The sequence below is a fragment of the Chionomys nivalis genome, chromosome 24 (assembly GCF_950005125.1).
Source record: "Chionomys nivalis chromosome 24, mChiNiv1.1, whole genome shotgun sequence".
Classification (NCBI taxonomy): domain Eukaryota; kingdom Metazoa; phylum Chordata; class Mammalia; order Rodentia; family Cricetidae; genus Chionomys; species Chionomys nivalis.
The window spans coordinates 15,441,619-15,459,307 of record NC_080109.1 but is presented as its reverse complement, the minus strand read 5'-3'; the positions used below and the strand labels follow the sequence as shown (position 1 = coordinate 15,459,307).

The 17,689-nt window shown below is 41.9% G+C and overlaps 1 protein-coding gene across 2 annotated transcripts; it reads right to left on the bottom strand.

Moving 5' to 3' along the window:
* Positions 1–924: 924 nt before the first annotated feature.
* On the bottom strand, positions 925–15,339 carry LOC130865981 (vomeronasal type-2 receptor 1). Of its 2 annotated transcripts, none has more exons than XM_057757182.1 (6): positions 15,104–15,339; positions 9,716–10,007; positions 6,368–7,240; positions 5,486–5,716; positions 3,203–3,326; positions 925–1,907 (listed from the first exon to the last, which is right to left on the bottom strand). In XM_057757182.1, the coding sequence occupies exons 1-6, from the start codon at positions 15,337–15,339 to the stop codon at positions 925–927; spliced, it is 2,739 nt and encodes a 912-aa protein (XP_057613165.1). The 2 variants fall into 2 exon arrangements, with proteins under 2 accessions (XP_057613165.1, XP_057613166.1); XM_057757183.1 differs by having other exon boundaries at positions 9,716–10,020; positions 15,111–15,240.
* Positions 15,340–17,689: the final 2,350 nt, after the last annotated feature.

Below are 17,689 nucleotides of genomic sequence, written 5' to 3'. Positions count from 1 at the left end.
TTTAAAGGGAAGTATTTGAAATGGAAGTTTTGCACTAAAACAAATTCCCTTAAACACAAACTAATATTTTATCCAATTATTTCTCAAATTTCTCAATGTCATACACACATACACACGCACACACACACACGCGCACACACACACACGTAGGTTGATGATAATGACTCGGAAGGAATGCTAATCACCTTGTTCTGGTTAGTTTTTGTCAACTTGTCACAAACTAGAATCATCTAGGAAGAGGAAGTCTTAACTGAGGAATTGCCTCCATCATATTTCCTGTAAACATCTATATGGAACATTTTTTTTGATTATTATTTTGATATTGTTTTGAATCATTATTTTTGTGGTAGGGCCCAGTCCCCTGTAGGCAGTGGCACCCCTGGGCACATTGTCCTGGGGTGTTGTATAAGGAAACAAGATGAACAAGCCACAGAGAGCAAGTCAGTAAGCATTCTTCTGTACTCTCAGCTTTGGCCCTTCAGCTCCTTCCAGTTCCAAACTTTGAGTACCTGCCTTGGTTTCTTCAGCTATTAAGTATAACCTGAGAGATGTTTGATGAAATAAATCCTTCCCTTCCCAGTTGGTTTGGGTCCATGTTTTATCATAGTATCAGAAGCCAGAGACATTAAACTTGACCAACAACACATTACATACTGAAGTATCTCTATTTTACATCCTCTATTGTAAAAGACCCAGTGAAATGTTTTAATGAAGTAGTTAACAATCTCAATGATGTCATATTATACTCCTTGACAAATGGTATTTTGCAGAGACTAAGGTTTTATTCACTATGCTAAGACTGCATTATGAAGGGATAAATTCCCAGAACCCCAGAGCAACAAGCAGATGCTTCTGAAGCAACCAGACAGGGAAGGTTGAGCTAGGTCATCACCCAGCTCTGCATGTCCCCTGGGACTCAGGGCTCTACTCATCCAGAACAGTCGACACTGTGGTGTTGTTAAGCTCACTGCTCACAGAAGCTGAGGTCAGCTGGATGCTCCTGTCTACAGTGGGGACTCTCCCACCAACAGTTTCATCAGTGTTCCTCTTTGGCCTCAGCAAAATAATGAAGCACTTAGGAAGAAATATGCAGCCTAACAAGCCATAGCTAGATGCCAAAATGGCAAATATTTCCACGGCCACTTTGAATTTGCCTTTGGTGCTCAGGTACGCAGGGACAAAAGAGATCCAGACAATGAAAAAGACCAGCATTGCAAACGTGATGCATTTCCCTTCATAGTAGTTATCTGGCAGCTGGCGAGCCACAAACGTTGTCAGGAAACACAGTAAGGCCAGAAGGACATCAAACCCAAATATGGAGCACAGGAACGCTATAGAACCTTCATTGCATTCAAAGATGATCTTTACATTTTGAGGTTCAATGTTCTTGAACATCCTCGGAGGTTCCAATACCAAGTAAGCTGAGCATGCACCAATCTCCCCTAAAACACAGACTAGCACAATGAGCTTTCGAATAACGGGGTGCATGGATATAAGCCGAGTTTTGGATATGGAAATCCTGTAGGCAAAAAAGAGTGAAATAGTCTTTCCGAGAATGGAAGACAGACAGAGGCAAAAGCCTAGCGCCAGAGTGACCTGGCGGGCCATGCAGGACCAGTTCAATGGCTTGCCTATGAAGAGCAGGGATGAGAGCACCGTGATGAGCAGAGACATCTGAATGAGGAAGCTCAGCTCCCGGTCATTGGCCTTCACCAATGGAGTGTGCCTGTGGATCACATACACCACGATGACTGCCAAGACCACAAGTGCCCCCAGGATAGACAGGATGACAAGGGTGAACCCCAGGGCCTCCTCATAAGCGAGGAATTCCACCTCCTTTGGCACACACTTGTTCCTCTGTGCATTGGACCAGTCGTCTTCCCCACATGGGTCACATTCCCTTTGGCCTATTGAGAAAGAGCAGAGAATCGATTGTAAGGAACCCAGTTCCTTACATTTAACTGTGAATAGTGCAGATTAGTCAAAGGCATGAGCAAGGTGTGTGTGTGTGTGTGTTGTGTACATACATGTACGTGTGTGTGTGATCTTAAAATTAGTGTGGGAAAATGTGCTTGGTGCCTATGGATGCTATGGCAGATTGAGAGTTGTTTTCAATTTTAGGAATTGCACATTTCTCCCCAATCCCAGGCTTTCTTGAATTGATCTTTTCCAGTGATGTGCTCCTCTCTTTCTCCTCTATCTGTCTATAAAAGGTGTGTGTCTTTATCAACCTAAGAACCACCCAACAATGAGAAAGTCACAGCTACTGCGGTGAGACAATCAAAAGGACTGGGACACAACTGGTTAAACCCCTGTGTTCTCATTCTCTCATTCAATATCCCCTCATGGAGGAGAATTGTGCCCAATCAAACGCCGTCACCTCCAGATGCTCAGTTGAATGAGTGGTGAGGATGAGGGTAGGAGGAAAAACAAAACCATCACCTCTGGTCCCTTAGGCTAAGAAGGCCAAGTCTGTATGGATGGAGGCTCTAAGAGGAAGCATTGGTGATCAAGAAAGAGCTACTTTAGCAGATGAGGGGATGGGTCTACGCAATGTAATTTAAAGATTCAGGGGAAGACTGGTGTTTCTCTTCAGTCACTCTGACTCCCGGTCTGGACATCTCTGATGGAATTCTGGGTGGACCCTGGGGACCTGTAACCAGGGAGCTCTGCAAGATAATTGTACTACACCGCAGACCATTTTTTCCTTTCTACATGGTTACACTTAAGGGATATGTGATGAAACACAAGTGAATTTTTGTTCCTTCAACAACAAAAAAGGAGAAATGTAGATTGTCCTGTTCGAACACACTTCACAAAACCAACCTGCTTAGGTCACCTCCAGAGAGCAGCAACTGAGCGAGCTGTTGCAGGAGCTCCTGCAGCAGCGCTGTGCCCTGCATGTGCTCTCAGTGCACAGCACCTTAAGACAAGCGGGTGACTCATATCCAGCTCTAGTTAGTGCTGAGTCCATTTTAGAAACAATAACTTGAACATTTTATTATTTTATTCATATTTCACATTTTATATGTTTTTAATCCTTTATCCACACTGCACAGAACATTCAATAACTTGATAGATGTTAATGATTTTTTGCCATACACTGCTTGCAATTTTGTAAAAATATGTTTCCAAGGACCTTTTTGTCCATTAATGTTTAATTTAAGTGCATTACTACCTGTGGAAAAGTGACCATCTCTACCTGGTTTCTCTGACACATATCCATCAGCACATGGGATGCAATCAAAGCAGCAGATGGGTTCCCCTTGTCGAATCCCCTTCCTGGTCCCCGGAGAACACACGTCCGTGCAGACTGAGTAGGGAAGCTAACAAAGACAAAGACTGTAGATATAACAAAGCCTTGAACCTTTTCCACTTGTGAAACTGAGAATGTTCCCAATTGTATTTCCAGGGAGACGTGTGTCTTATTTATAAAGGAGATGAACCCAGCATAGTGAGCAAAGATAGCAAACAAGGCATGACAATATAGAGAGCTTAGAAAGAACTTCTACGGAAGAACAGTCTTGTGATTGACTCTGGAATGCCAAGCAAACTCTAATGGCAGCTCTGTGTAATCTTGGTGTTTAAGATCAAGCTAATATCACATGAGATACTGCAGATGTGACAGTTTGCTAAGGTTGTTCCCGTTTTAGAAGAACTTAAAACTCCAATAATCATCCTGAAAACCTGAAAAACGTAAATTCTCTGAGCAAAATCATTTCAACATAATATTAAATTAATGTTTTATAAATGGTAGGAAAAAATTAAAAGTCAGTTCAAGGGAGGAAATTTAAAAGGCATAAAACAATTGCAGAAGAGAGGTAGTCCAGGAATATTTTCTTGCTATGTCAGATTAGAAATTTTTAGAGGCCTCTTTTCATATTGTGACTCTTATAAAGAATATACACATTGAAATACAGAATAATAGTGATATTTACAGATGAATTTATATCTGAATCTGGGGGTGGGGGGGCATTTCTTTTTTTACTTAGGTTTATCATATAATGCATTTTGATGGTGTTTTACTTCCTCTCTCAACTCTTCCCAGAACTTCCCCTCCTCCCTAGCCATCCTACCTCATGTTCTTTCTCTCTCTCCCTTTTATAAGAAAGGAGAAAAAAGTGAAAATCAGAACCAAAAAAAGGAATAAGAAAGAATAAAATCCCCCCCAAAATTTAAAAGCTCTTCCCCTAATACCCTGGTGCGCTCTCACACACACAGACACACACACACACCACTATAGAGTTCGTCTTGGTTGCTCAACTACTGTTGGGCATGAGACCTGCCCTGGAGTATGGGTGATGTACACAGTTGCACTCCACTGGAGAAAATTGTTTTTCCTTTCACCAGCACATTAATTGAAAAACAACATTTTGGTAAGGGATGAACATGAAACGCACTTCTCTCAGTGCTGGGATCCCATCTGTCTTGAACCTGTATCGTTACGATGTGTGGTGCCTCAGTCTCTGTGAGTTATGTATACATCAGACATGTTGTGTCTGCAAGAGTCATTCCTTGGAGTCATCCACCACCTCTGTCCCCTAAAATCTGTTCAGCCCCTCTTCTGCATAGATCCCTGTTGGCCAAAGGGTTCTATCTCATGGACCACTCAAACACCACGGGATATTGCCAAGGCTATTGGATGCTCTCCATATTCTGAGTGTAGGGCCCTATTGCCGAAGACAACACTTAAGCTATCAAACACAGAGAAGTTGAGCTGGTGCCCAACTAGAAGCTTTACTCATGCTGACTAGCATTCATGGTGCTAGAAAGTATTCTGCATGCTGCCAGAGGAGAAAATTAATCATCAACATCAGCTAACTATAAGTCCTATTACCTATAGCATCAACCTCCCTGCAAAATGAGAGAATGCATTGGGTAAGTGATATAGAGGAGGGATAGGAACATGGTGAAGTGCTTCCCAAGCACAAGAGCCTGCGTTCAGATCCCAAACACCCAATAAAAGCCAGTATGGTAAAACACATATGTAACCCCAGAAGTAATGAGAGAGCCAGGCAAATCACTAGCAGTCACTGGACAGCCAGCCTAGCTAAATAGGCGAGCTTCAAGTTCAGTGAGAGACCCTGATCAAATATCTTAAGAGTGACTTAGGAATATCCCAACATCAGCCTCTGGCCTGCACGTGCACACACACATACAACCGCAAGCATACATGCACATCACACATGTGCATGCATGCACACCTCTCACCAGTATGTAAACAGAAAAAGGAAATGAAACACAAACATGGTCAAAAATAATAATAGTCAGAGTGCTTGAGATTAAATCATACAGATTCTTATGCTTAATACTAAAATCCAAGAAAATATTAAAAAATTAAGAATGTGAATTTTCATATATTTTAAAATATGCTGTATTCACGAAAACTGATTTGTAATTAGGATAATTTCTAAGTATTTTACATTTCATTAGTATCTTTAAAAGTATATAGCTATAAATCAAATAATCTATCAGTGTAACTAACCTTTGATGACTCGGTGTTCCAAAATAGTGGAGAATCCCTTGGAATAATGAGCTCATGCATACTGCTTCTGAATTTGAATTTCCCGACTGTCACAAAGGAAACTTCTCCATTGTCATCTAATTGCCAGTTTAGGATGTCATAGTGTCCTTGTGCCACATCTCCATTTTCATCCAGGGCGAGCCACTTGTCATCATGTGTTTTAAATTTAATTTCCTTCATATAGTACATTAGCTAGAAAGCAACACAGGGGATAAAAACAAGAGAAGATAGCAAGTTGTAAAAATTCAATGGTTTTATAAAGAAAATCATTTCAAATTTATATTTAATTCTTGAAATTGTAGCGCTTCCTTTTGGTCTCTCCATTACTTTTTATCATTTATGACAACCTCTAGTCACATGTGCAAATCAATCGTGATGCATGGCTGGCCACATGCAGAAGGGCTCTGAATGTACATGCACACAGCATTTTAAAGATTTCACTGGGAACATTCTGGTAAGATGGCAGGGTAGAAGCTATTGCTGTGTAAACTAGTGAAAGTCTAAAAAAATAAATTAATTAATTAAAAAAAAAATAAATAAATAAGTGTGCCCTCCAGCCTCAAGGTTACTCTGAACCACTGTGAATTGCTTAATATGAGATGAAAACCAGGAGGTACGGAAGTGAGACTCCCAGGTAAGGGTCCAGAACAGCCAGGAAAGTTATAGAAAAAAAAATGTGTCTCAGGAACAATAAACAAACAAAAAACATCCAAGCCAAAAAAGGCAAACCATTTCTTTAAGTGATCATGCAAGGAAATGTGACTATCAAAAACAATTGTAAATAGCTTTAAGGTCTTGAATCCTTATGAATGGCACGCTATATTATGAAGTAAAACAACTCACCTGCCAGAATTCAAAGGTAGGTATATATGCACAAGACTTATTTGGCATATATGGACCGTACCCTTCTTCACAGCTGCTGAGACGATCCAGGGCATAAGCCATAGCATACACAGCTTGTTTGACGTTGTTTGTGATTCTGAGCTGAGACACATCCAGATAGGTGTTTTTCAGGTCTTCTAGCTTCTCCTCTCCAGTGCAGAGCTGATCAGACATGTCATACAACCTGTCTTCTTTGCCAGTCATATTCACTCTGTGGTCCACGTTGTAAGGCACACTGCTATTGGGCCAGGTACAGTTAAAAGCGGTTTGCCAGAATTCAATGGTCAGGATATCATTCGGATCCTTGCTAGGGTGCACATCATAAAGAAACTCTTTCAGTCCTGGTATAACGGTTCTTGGTATTGCAAATCCAATAGTTCCGCCAAAATAGGGGAAGTACTCGGGCTTTGCAATGAGGGCGGAGGTGATCCAGGCTTCGCTGGCTATCCATGTCCTGTCAGTTATGTTATGATGAGCCATCTCCAGCACAAAGGGGCTGAGGTCAATGTCAGAGGTGAAAAGCACAATGACTCTGGCCGTGGAACTCTTCACTGCCTTGACGGCCTTTTGCATTTTCTCATTGGAGTAGATTTTGGGAATGGTTTCAGAGAAAGCAACACAGAGGTTGATACTCTCCATCTTTTCCTTAAAAGCTTTTACTCCATATTTTCCATACTCGTCATCAGCTGCAATAGCGCCTACCCAGACCCAACCAAAGTGTTGGATAAGATTCACCATGGCCTCAGACTGGATCTTATCACTGGGCATTATGCGAAGATAAGATGGAAACTGGAATTTGTCACTAAGAATTGAGGAGGAAGAAGCATAGCCAACCTACAATTGAAGATATTTATAGTTATTAGGAGACCAGCTTCAGAATATTCTGAGAGGGAAGAACTGAATGTTCTTTCATTTTCCTCACATTTTTTTCCCATGAAAAATTACCCTTTGCTCCTACTGAGTGAGTGAGGTCGACCAATGGAAGTCTTCAGTCTTCCTTGTCAATCCCAAGGGGTTTAGGGCTGCCTATTATTGATAAAACTCAATGTAGTATTTTCATGAATGGCACTGAACAAGAGGTCATTTGCTCTTTCCTTTATCCTCTCTGGAGATATATGACTCCTCTGAGTCCTGACATCCAGACTCTTCTTCACCTTCAGTATCTCATGCGCAAAGATGATGGACTGAGCCCACTCCCCATCCATTTGGTAGCGCCAGTTTCTCTTGCCTAAACTTTCTCACTCCTCTGCCACCCCAATTAGTTTTGTTCTTTTCTTTCCTTTCGTGTTTTTCTTTACTTATTTCATTCTGCCATGAGTAAATGCTAAAACGTAGATTGACAAAGGTAGTACCAATGTCACGTCTAAGCAAGCATTTTTCTGCAACAAAGTTCGACACTCTCATTTTATAGACCTATAGCTAGTCACATAAAGTACACCTTTTCATTGTCGGTCAGTAATCCTTGTAGGTATTTCCCACTTTTGTTGGGAGCTGTAGATCCCTGACCCCTTGACTTTCTTTGCCTGCCTCTGACCCTTTGCCTGCTGGAGTGAACTGAGCAAACACCTGTGCCTGCAGCTGCTCTGAGCATGAGACCTTGATGGCAGGGGAGTGGATTCCGATGAGGCCTGCAGCTGAAAAGATCCCTAGAGCTGGGGTGTGGCTATCAGTTAAGGATCCCTATATAAGCTGCCCTGGAGCACAATACAATTGGCATTCTTGTATCAAGGATGACCCGTGTCCATCTCTCTCTCTCTGTCTGTCTCTGTGTGTGTGTTTTTAAGTCTCCGGGCCCAGTTCCCAGCTCGCTTAGGGACCTGTAGTGGCACGGGCACTACAGGTGTCATACTCTAGAGCATAGAGCAGATGCTGTGCTTTTACACCTTTAGGGACCTGATAGTGGAACTTAGTTTGCCATGTGTGGGTGACCACTTTTGTGCACTTCTGTAATTTAACTCGGCACGTCACTCATTCTCCTTATTATGCTCCTCCTGCATCACTTCCGGTAGGGTTTTCTATATTACAAGTCCACAGCTCCAGAACTGTCAGTTCCCTCATGGAGTCCATCACTTCCTGGGTTCTCTTTTCTTGGCCTTTCATTTCATTCTTAATCCTCTGGCTAACACTGACACTCTTTGTTAGCGTAACACAGGCAGCAACATCATGGAAGCCATCTACAGGAAAGAACACTTTAAAAAAAGCTAAGACAGGACTGGGGCGATGGATCAGCGGGTACAGTGCTTGCCATGCAAGCCTGATGATCCAAGTTCAGTTCCCAAATGCAGTGGCATACATCTGTCATTCCATGACCTCTGTAACAAGGTGGGAGACAGGGAATGGAGAATTGGCCAGAAGCTTGCAGGCATACTTAGCCTTGAGAATACTAGACAGAATCAGTAATGAAAAATTTTGCCTCAACCAAGTGGAAGGCAAGGAACGACTCTCTAAAGTTGTTCTCTAACCTGCATATTTATGTCATGGCAGTATGGATGTATATGCTTGCATATGCACAATAATCTGTAAAGTTGTTTCAGCTTTTGGTAGTATCCCAAAAGGACATCCATTTTGTGAAATTCCAAGACCCATCTTAGACTGTGAGTGCGATGATTTAGGTCATCATTGACAAGCATCAACAGAAACCAAAACCAAACCATGCCTTATTCCAGCTAGGGATCAAGCACCAACCATGCATCCTGTTCTCTGGAGCATGGTGACAGTGAGAAGTATTTAATCTCTGCATCACAGCTCCATCGCTGCAAACAGAATGTTCTGGGTAGAGTCATCCGAAACCTCTCTAAGGAAGCCTCAGGTCTCATGGCTGAGGAACACCCATCCTAGACTGTCTTTGTCAACGCCTTTCACATTTCTTATTTTCAACAATTTCTACACACTGTATTTTTTAAAAAATATTTTTGTTTGTTTTTCAAGACATGGTTTCTTTGTGTTATCCTGGTTGTCTGGGAACTAGCTCTGTAGACCAGACTAGCCTCCAACTCAAAGATCTGCCTGCCTCTGCTCCACACATCCCAAGTGCTGGGATTAAAGAGTGTGTGCCACCATTTTCAAGTGTATGCCTGTCTGTTTGTGTTAGTTTATGTGTACTGCATGTATCCAACAGCCCATGAAAGCTAAAGGAGGGCTTCAGATCCCTTAAAACTGGGGTTTCAGGTGGTTGAGAACCACCATATGAGTCTTAGGGACTGGATCTAGGTCCTCTGCAAGAACAGCAAGTGCTCTTAACCTCTTAGCCATCTCCCCAATCCCCATTTCTATTTCTTTACAAGCACTCAGCACAATATTTCGAGATACCTGAGGCATGTAATATAACCCAAAAATTCTTGAAGCTGCAACTGACAAGGACGATCCCCCTGATCCAACTATTCCTGCAAGAATTGATCCAGTGCTGTTTCTAAAGTTGGGTTGGTACTCTTCCTGCCCTGTTAGAAACACCAAAGCCGATTCCATTGCTTTGGTGATGGAATAGCAGGAATCGAAGATCTGATAGCCCAGAGTGTGGTTGGGCAAAATGTCCTTCCTCTCGTTAATCTCCTTGATGGTGTGGATCATGGTTTTCATCCAGCGGAAACCTCGGAAGTAAAACCTGGAAAGGAAAGCTTTTGTGAGGGACTGGCCACTGCGGATAGGGGAATGGGTGGGGGTGAGGATGATGTTGAGAATTGGGTGGTGTTAGGGGTGGGGAGGCAAATGGGGGTGGGGTGCAGGTGGGGGTGGGGGTGGGGATAGGGGTGGGGGACTTTTCCAGGAAGGATCTTCAGTTACCAAGTGATTACACATTTTTTTTTCTGAAGCAGCAATAGGTACCTCAGATGTCTCCTCTTCAATTGACATTACAATCTTCAAATATTGAATCATATTCACTATTGATTAGTAATCTTGGGGATCAAACATTTGGATTTTTATTCACACACACACACACACACACATATATATATATTCTGTGGTTTTCCCAAATGGCCAATTATCTCTTTTTTCACAAAAATATACTTATAATAATTGTTCCCTTCACCAACAGTCCCCCTTGTTTTCCACTCTCATAGGAAGTCCTTGAGGCCATATGATTCTTCTCCTTATCTTGACCTTTGTTCTTCTGACCATTAATAATAATTATAAAAATGACTAGAATACATTAAGAGCAGTAAGAAGAACAGATTGGTGCCTCGCTCAACTGCCACCAGAGGGCTTCATCCAGCAACTGACAGAAACAGATGGAGACCCACAGTCAACATTAGGTGGACCTCATGGAATTCTCTGGAAGAAGGGAAGAAAAATTATAGGAACCAGGAGTGTCAAGGACACCACAAGAAAACCCACAGAGACAACTAATCTGGGCTCACAGGGGCTCATAGAGACTGAACCAACAATCAGGCTCATGGGACTGATCTAGGCCCTCTGCATATACTTTACAGTTGTGTAGCTTCATCTCCTTGTGGGACTCCTAACAGTGGAAGCAGGGACTATTTCTGACTCTGTTGCCTGCTTTGGGGACCCATTCCTCCTACTAGATTGTGTAGACAGAAGTTTCTGCCCTGCTCAGTCCTGCAGCCATCCACTCCCAAATAAACAAATAGAGGCTTATACTAATTATAAGTTGTTTGCCTATTTCTCAGGCTCATTACTAACTACCTCTTACAACTTAAATGATTACATAATTCTTGTTTATGTTTAGTCACATGGCTGGGTACCTTTTCTCAGTAAGACATCTTCATCTTGCTTCCTCTGATTCTGGCTGGTCTCTGTGTCGCTGCCTTTCCTCTTTCCAGAATTCTCCTAATCTGGTTGCCCCACCTATACTTCGTGCCTGGCTACTGGCCAATCAGTGACTTATTAAACCAATATGAGTGACATCTTTACAGTATATGAGAGCATCATTCCACGTCAGGATTGCCTCACCCAACCTTAATAGGAGAGGAGGTGCCTAGTCTGACTGCAACTTGATATACCATGGCTGTTAGATATCCATGGGAGGCCTGACCTTTTCTGAAGAGAAAGAGAGAAGCAGAAGTAGGTGGGTGGGGAAGGGATATGAGAGGAGAAGAAGGGGAAACTGTGTTTGGAATGCAAAAACAAACACACAAATAAGCAAACAAACAAGAAAAAAATAAAGAAAATAAAATGCCTTTACATACTTAAAAAATCACTAAAATACATTAAGGCACAAAGCAGGAGTACAGAAAAACATTACAAAAATTAAGTGTAATACAATTCCAATTGCATAATCCTTCTAAGATTTTATTTTTAATACTGAAGGATATTTATTATGATATATCATCCTTTTAATTCTCTAGCCATTAAAATAAGTATTGTAGGTCAGTAACACATTTTGCAATTCCTTCTATATATATCAACTAACTCTTCTATTTTCTTCTTTCTGTCTTCAGTGTTAAAGCACATTTTAACTTACTAAAGGCAAGTACTTTAGCATGACTTTATTATGCCTTAAAATCTGTAGATATTTAACTTCATCTTCTTCTCAGTAATTTTTTTTAACTAAATAGCTAACAGTAGGGAGTTGGGGAGATGGCTCAGCATTTAAGACCACTATTGCTTTTTCAGAGGATCCAGGTTTAATTCCCAGCACCCACATGGCGGTCCATAATCATCATAACTGCAGTTCTAGAGGATCTGGTATCCAACTTTGGCCTCCACAGGCTGCAAGCACGGACATTGTACACACAGATACATGCAGGCAAAACATTCACACATAAAAATAAATAAACCTAATAACTGTAAAACTACTCAATAACAATAAGCATTTTGGAACATTGGAATTTTCTTCCCTGTCACTTTGATTGGATTATCATATAAGAGGTAGTTCCTTCCTTTCTCAAGACAGTAAAAGAACACACACAACACTGTCTGGGTATGAAACAGAAAAACAGCTCAACAGTTACAACCCGAGATGGTAAACACAACCATCTGAGTAGATGTAGAACAAAGGGACACCTGGAGGAACTTACAGGCATACAAGGGTTTAAAAGTTGCCTTGGAAACAGAAGAAGGGAACTTCAAACAGAAGGAGCCACATGAGTTGAGGCTCTGAGACAGGGGAATGCATCAGTTAGTATTGAGGAATAAATAGAGTGATATGTTCAGAGGAGAGCGGCTCAGCTGGGGCAGAATAGGGATGGAGAGAAGGCACAGAAGACACCACAGCACAGATGGCTGCTTCTGGATTAACCATGGTGACATCATCAAGCTTTTGAAATAAATGTAGCAGTATCTTTTTTTAAAGTAAGATTAAAAATTTACCTCAAGAGGCAGAAAACTATCTTCCTGCTTTGAACCAGAAACTCCAGCCCTTGAGAAGTTAGCTAAGAAAGCCACTCTTACCATAGAAGAAAGCTATCTACCCCCAAAGGAAAGTACAGAGGTTTTGAAAAATTATTTCTCTATTTTATTGGTGGTTTGCCTGCATGCATGTCTGCATGAAAGTGTCAGATCCGCTGGAAGAGTTACAGACAGTTGTTAGCTGCCATGTGGGCACTGGGAATTGAACCTGGGTCCTCTGGAAGAACAGCCAGTGCTCTTAATTGCTGAACCATTGCTCCGGTCCCCAGAGATTATTGTAGTACTGGGAAACTTGAACAAACTAATATGTCCACTGATAGACCCTCAACTGAATGAGGATGTTTTCCATCATTACAAAGCAATCATCCAAGAAATGAAGCAGTGCTGAGAAGACAGCTGTGAGGGAAACAGGGAGTGGGAAGACGCTCTGTAGCTGAGCTGCATCGGAAGTATTTTAGGGATTAACAGGGAAATCATTTTAAATCATCACAGGGTAATTGCTAAAAAAAAAAAAAAGGGATTTGTGGCAAAGTTTCCCACATTCGTTAATTTTTATTATGAGATTTGCAATATTTCATAGCGTCTAAATCTTCCTTGTATCACTACCAAACAAAAGTTAAATACACCTTTCTTTTATCCATCTCATTATTTTCCTCTATTTTGAGCAACATGTTCAAAATAATACAAAGACTCCCTGTTTTATGTACTTTTAACAATTGGACAACTGAAACTAGTATTACATTAATGTTGTTTATTTCAGAATGAAACTGCTCCAAACCCCATGCTGGAATTCTAAATCAGTTAGGGAAAGTTTATGATTCAAAAAATAAATGAATATTGCTTATTTTGATCCTGGATTCCCAACACTACATAGACCATTGAATCCCATGGAAGAATAGCAAGAGGCTTGGAGAACACTGGGGCTGTAAGATAGATGGAACAATTGACAGATGCTGGTGGCAAATAATTATAAAATCTCATTTTAAAAAAAATGTATTTTTTAACATAATAAGACCCAGATGCAGTTACTCAAATCTTAATTTCAATGATTACACATATCCCAAAATAACCCTAATTAGGGAGCTATTTTAAATAGGACATATCTCTACCATTTCAACTATAGTGAAATAACACATTATTTTTAAGGGAAGGAAATTCATATTTTAAAATCTGTGTATTGTCTTTACCATCTAACATTTCTGGGACAGAAACCTTCAGAAGTTCCAATGGAGGGTGGAGAACCAATTAAGTACTTCCATTTATAAAATATCAATGTATTGAATTCTGGTGAACTCTAAGTTTTCATTTTAGGTGACTGGGAATTAAAGAAGTGAAAACTCATATGATAAATAAAATTTGACTCTACAATCATCTCTTTGTAAGTAAAATCCTGTGAATCCTTCCCCATTCTTTTTTGCTTCATTGTGGAAAGCAATGACAGGCTTGAGAATGGGATTCTTTGTGAACCTTTGAATTTTCTGATTACTACCCTTCACACAATGGCACCTCAGATATGGAACGTGAGACACGTCATGGGAAAGAAGGTGTAACCGGTGAAGATGTGAAGTTGTCAGTAACTGCTAAATGTTTACAGTGTACCTTAACAACCCTGAAAGCCATGAAGCTTCATGGAAATGCCTAGCGTGTTAGGTAAAAGGTACAGCTAAAACTGTTTGTGCTTCAGTTACAACTATTTAGAGTGTGAGGATGTGTGTCTGTGTGTGTGTGTCAGGGTATGTGTGAGTGTGTGTGTGTGTCCTTTTGGGGGCAAAGAAACAATACAGAAAAACAAAAAATTGTTTTCTGATAAAAATAAGTAGTAGGTAATTTGCTTTTCATACTAAAGTGGTTGTGAGTGCGTGTATGCATGTGTGTGTGATGTGTGTCTGGATTATGAACAGATAGCTGTCCTATCCGTGTTTTGCATTTCTCACAACTGGTTATTGGCAAATTCTAGTATCAGGCATGGATCCTATTTCCTGAGGAGGCAACTTGGGGGGCAAAGCCTTCCAGCAGTGTAGGTCTTGCTCAGATAAATCCGTGCTCCCCTAAAGTGTGCTTCTCTTGAAGAGGGTTTCAGTCTTTATTAATTAACAGAAAAGCTGCAGCGCTACCTAATTCTACATCTGTGCTTCTCAGTCCTCAGTGTACACGGGAATCAACAAGAGTCTTCTCAAAACATAGGTTCTCATTTTGCAAGTCTAGGATGCAGCTCCAAGTCTCCATGTCTAACAAGCCCCTGTTGCTGCTGCTGAACCAGAGAGCGCTCTGGAGAACCAACCATTCTGTACAGCATCGAGACTCCAGCTGGAGACTCAAGCCCCATAACCACCCCACTCCTCCCCCACCACCTGAACTGACAAGAAAGAAGATTAAATACTGACTTACCCTTCACACATGGGTGATACTGGCTCCAAAATAGATTCATCTACTGGGATGGTCCTGGAGTGAATAGGAAACAGTCCTGCAATAACAAGTGAATGGTTTTTGGCATCTACGTATCCAGACAAATTAAACTTAGCCATCAACCTGCATTGGGGTTCCTCTGTTGTGTTTTGGGTACCCAATTCAGCCCATAAAAATGCAAGGAATCCTAGAGCCAAGTATATCTTTTCGCTGGCCATGTTAATAAGGTGTCTGAAGAAACTGACTAGTGTGGAAATCACACACATTTTAGTGAAGCATCTTGATTGAGCATTAGAGTGTGTGTGTATCCCAGTGGACTTGGCTTGCCACTACTTGCTGCATAATTTTCATGTCTCAATCACAGGGCTCGCAATCCCTTGCAATTTGTGGATCTGGACTGGGAGCCGAGTAACCCTTGGAGAAGACACTTCGGAATATACTTTGTAATTATACTTTGTAATAATAAATGACAGAAATGTGGATTCTGGGTATGAGTCATTTGATTTTGTAGAAACTGTCCCTCTCTTGTCCAGCACTGTTGGCTTCATCAATTCTCCCTACAACCAATTCTGTGGGGTCTTCTCTATGCCAAAGATGAGAACAAAAGTATCCTGCTTCATCACAAGGTACCAAAAGTGCGCAGCAGTATCGTTACCTCATTGATGACTAGGACGCTAACAAACGACCTTAGAGAAAAAGCCTAAAGGTCCTCACATATTTAATGTGTTTATTTCATGCATACTGTTTTCTTTACCCTTCAATACCACATACAGTACTTTTATCAGCTCCCACTCTATAGATTCAGACTCATTGCTCTGGTTTCTTCTGAAAAATTCTCCCTCCCATTTCTCCCTTCATCCTCTCCTCCCTTCTCCCCTCTCCCCTTCCCACGTCTACTCTCCCCTCCCCCACACATTCTACTTCTGAGCCACACCTCTAGTTCATCTGTTGCCTTTCTTAACAGGTCCAGCTCAGAAACAAACCTCTCTAGGAGATGGACTCACCCTTCTTCTTAGTCCTCCTCTGTTGCCCCATTATCCCCTTTTCAAATTCTCTCCTTCAAGTACATAATTCATAGTATTTTCAGAGTACAGCCCAGGCAAAGTATTAGATCTTGAAAATCGTGCAGACCATTTTAGCACATAACTTTTCTCCAGAGTACCTTCCTCACAGATGCAGTAGAAACCCATACAAACTTGATATACGGTGGTAACGAATACAGCTTCAATTGTCATTCTAAGGCACAGAATAAGCTAAGAGCACACAATAAGGAGATTTTGAGTCATTTATGGTCTAGTTCCATGATGGAATGCAGTGCCTTTTAGGTCTTGTTCTTAAGAACAAAAGTACAGCCTCCCACCAGTTGCAGCACTCAGAACTGACCCTGCACTTGCTGGGCAGCTTTGTAGACTCAGGTGTGGGTGAATCGGTCCTGAGGGCATGAGAGGGGCATAGCTGGTACCGTTTTCCATGTGGTGATGAGGGTGAGGGAAAGATACCACCCCCCCCCCGTTTCCTCTGCCACTTGTGGTGGGCAAGCGAGCTGACCCTCCCCCTAACCAGCTGTAACACTCAGGAAAGTGGACCATGCACCTTGCCTGGGCAGTATAGTAGAGTTGATCCTATTGAGTGTAGGTGAACCAGCTTGAGAAGGTAAGCAGGGGAGATCTGGTTCAGCCTCTCATCTGCCATATAATAGTGTGGGCAAAAGAGAAAGGCCCTTCTCATCCCCTCTACCTCTCACCCTTCCACCAGCCACCTCCCTACTCCACCCCTGTCCCTTGCCACCTATGGCAAGATGGAAAAGCTGGCCCGGAGGTCATAAGAGCAGGATTGCTGTCCCTGCCTCTCACCAGCTGCAGCACGCAAGAGAGTGGCCCCTACACCTCACCTGAGCAACACAGTAGAGCTAGCCCTGATGGTGTGGGTGTGGCCCGGAGGGTGTGAAAGCTAGCCCTATCCCTGTTCATCACTTCAAGGGTAAACAAGCTGGGGCAATGTTGGAGAGCTCACCCTGGTGGTTAGGATGGGGCGAGGAATGGGGGAACTGGCATGTGGACCAACACTGCAATTGCCTAGGCCCAGAACCAGGGTTGTGAGTTGGCCCACTCCACATCCAACCCATCTATGATCTGCAGGAGCACGTGAAGTTGTTGGTCCTGTAGACCCAAAGCTCCAGGATCTCTCCAACACAGGGCAACAACAGGATATCCAAGAGGAGTCTCAGTTAGGGTCCAGCGTCAATAGGGTGCAGAAACCAGAGGCCTGGAACCAGACCAAAGTCTTTGAAATGAACACTTGCAAGTAAAGATAAATGAATAAAAGCATTTACTGTGTGACTCAGTGAGTCCTGCTATAGTTCCTAGATGAGATTTTTCCTTTCTTCTTCATTTGTCTTTTTTTCCTCTCAAATTTTATTTCATTTTTTATTTGTGGGAGAGATTGCAAGGGTAGACAGTGGATATGAAGGGCATGAATCTCCTGGAGCTGAAGTTACAAATGCCTGTGAGCAGCCTGACATGGTAGATAGATGTATAGAAAATGCTGGAGTTCATTTTCCCTCCAATA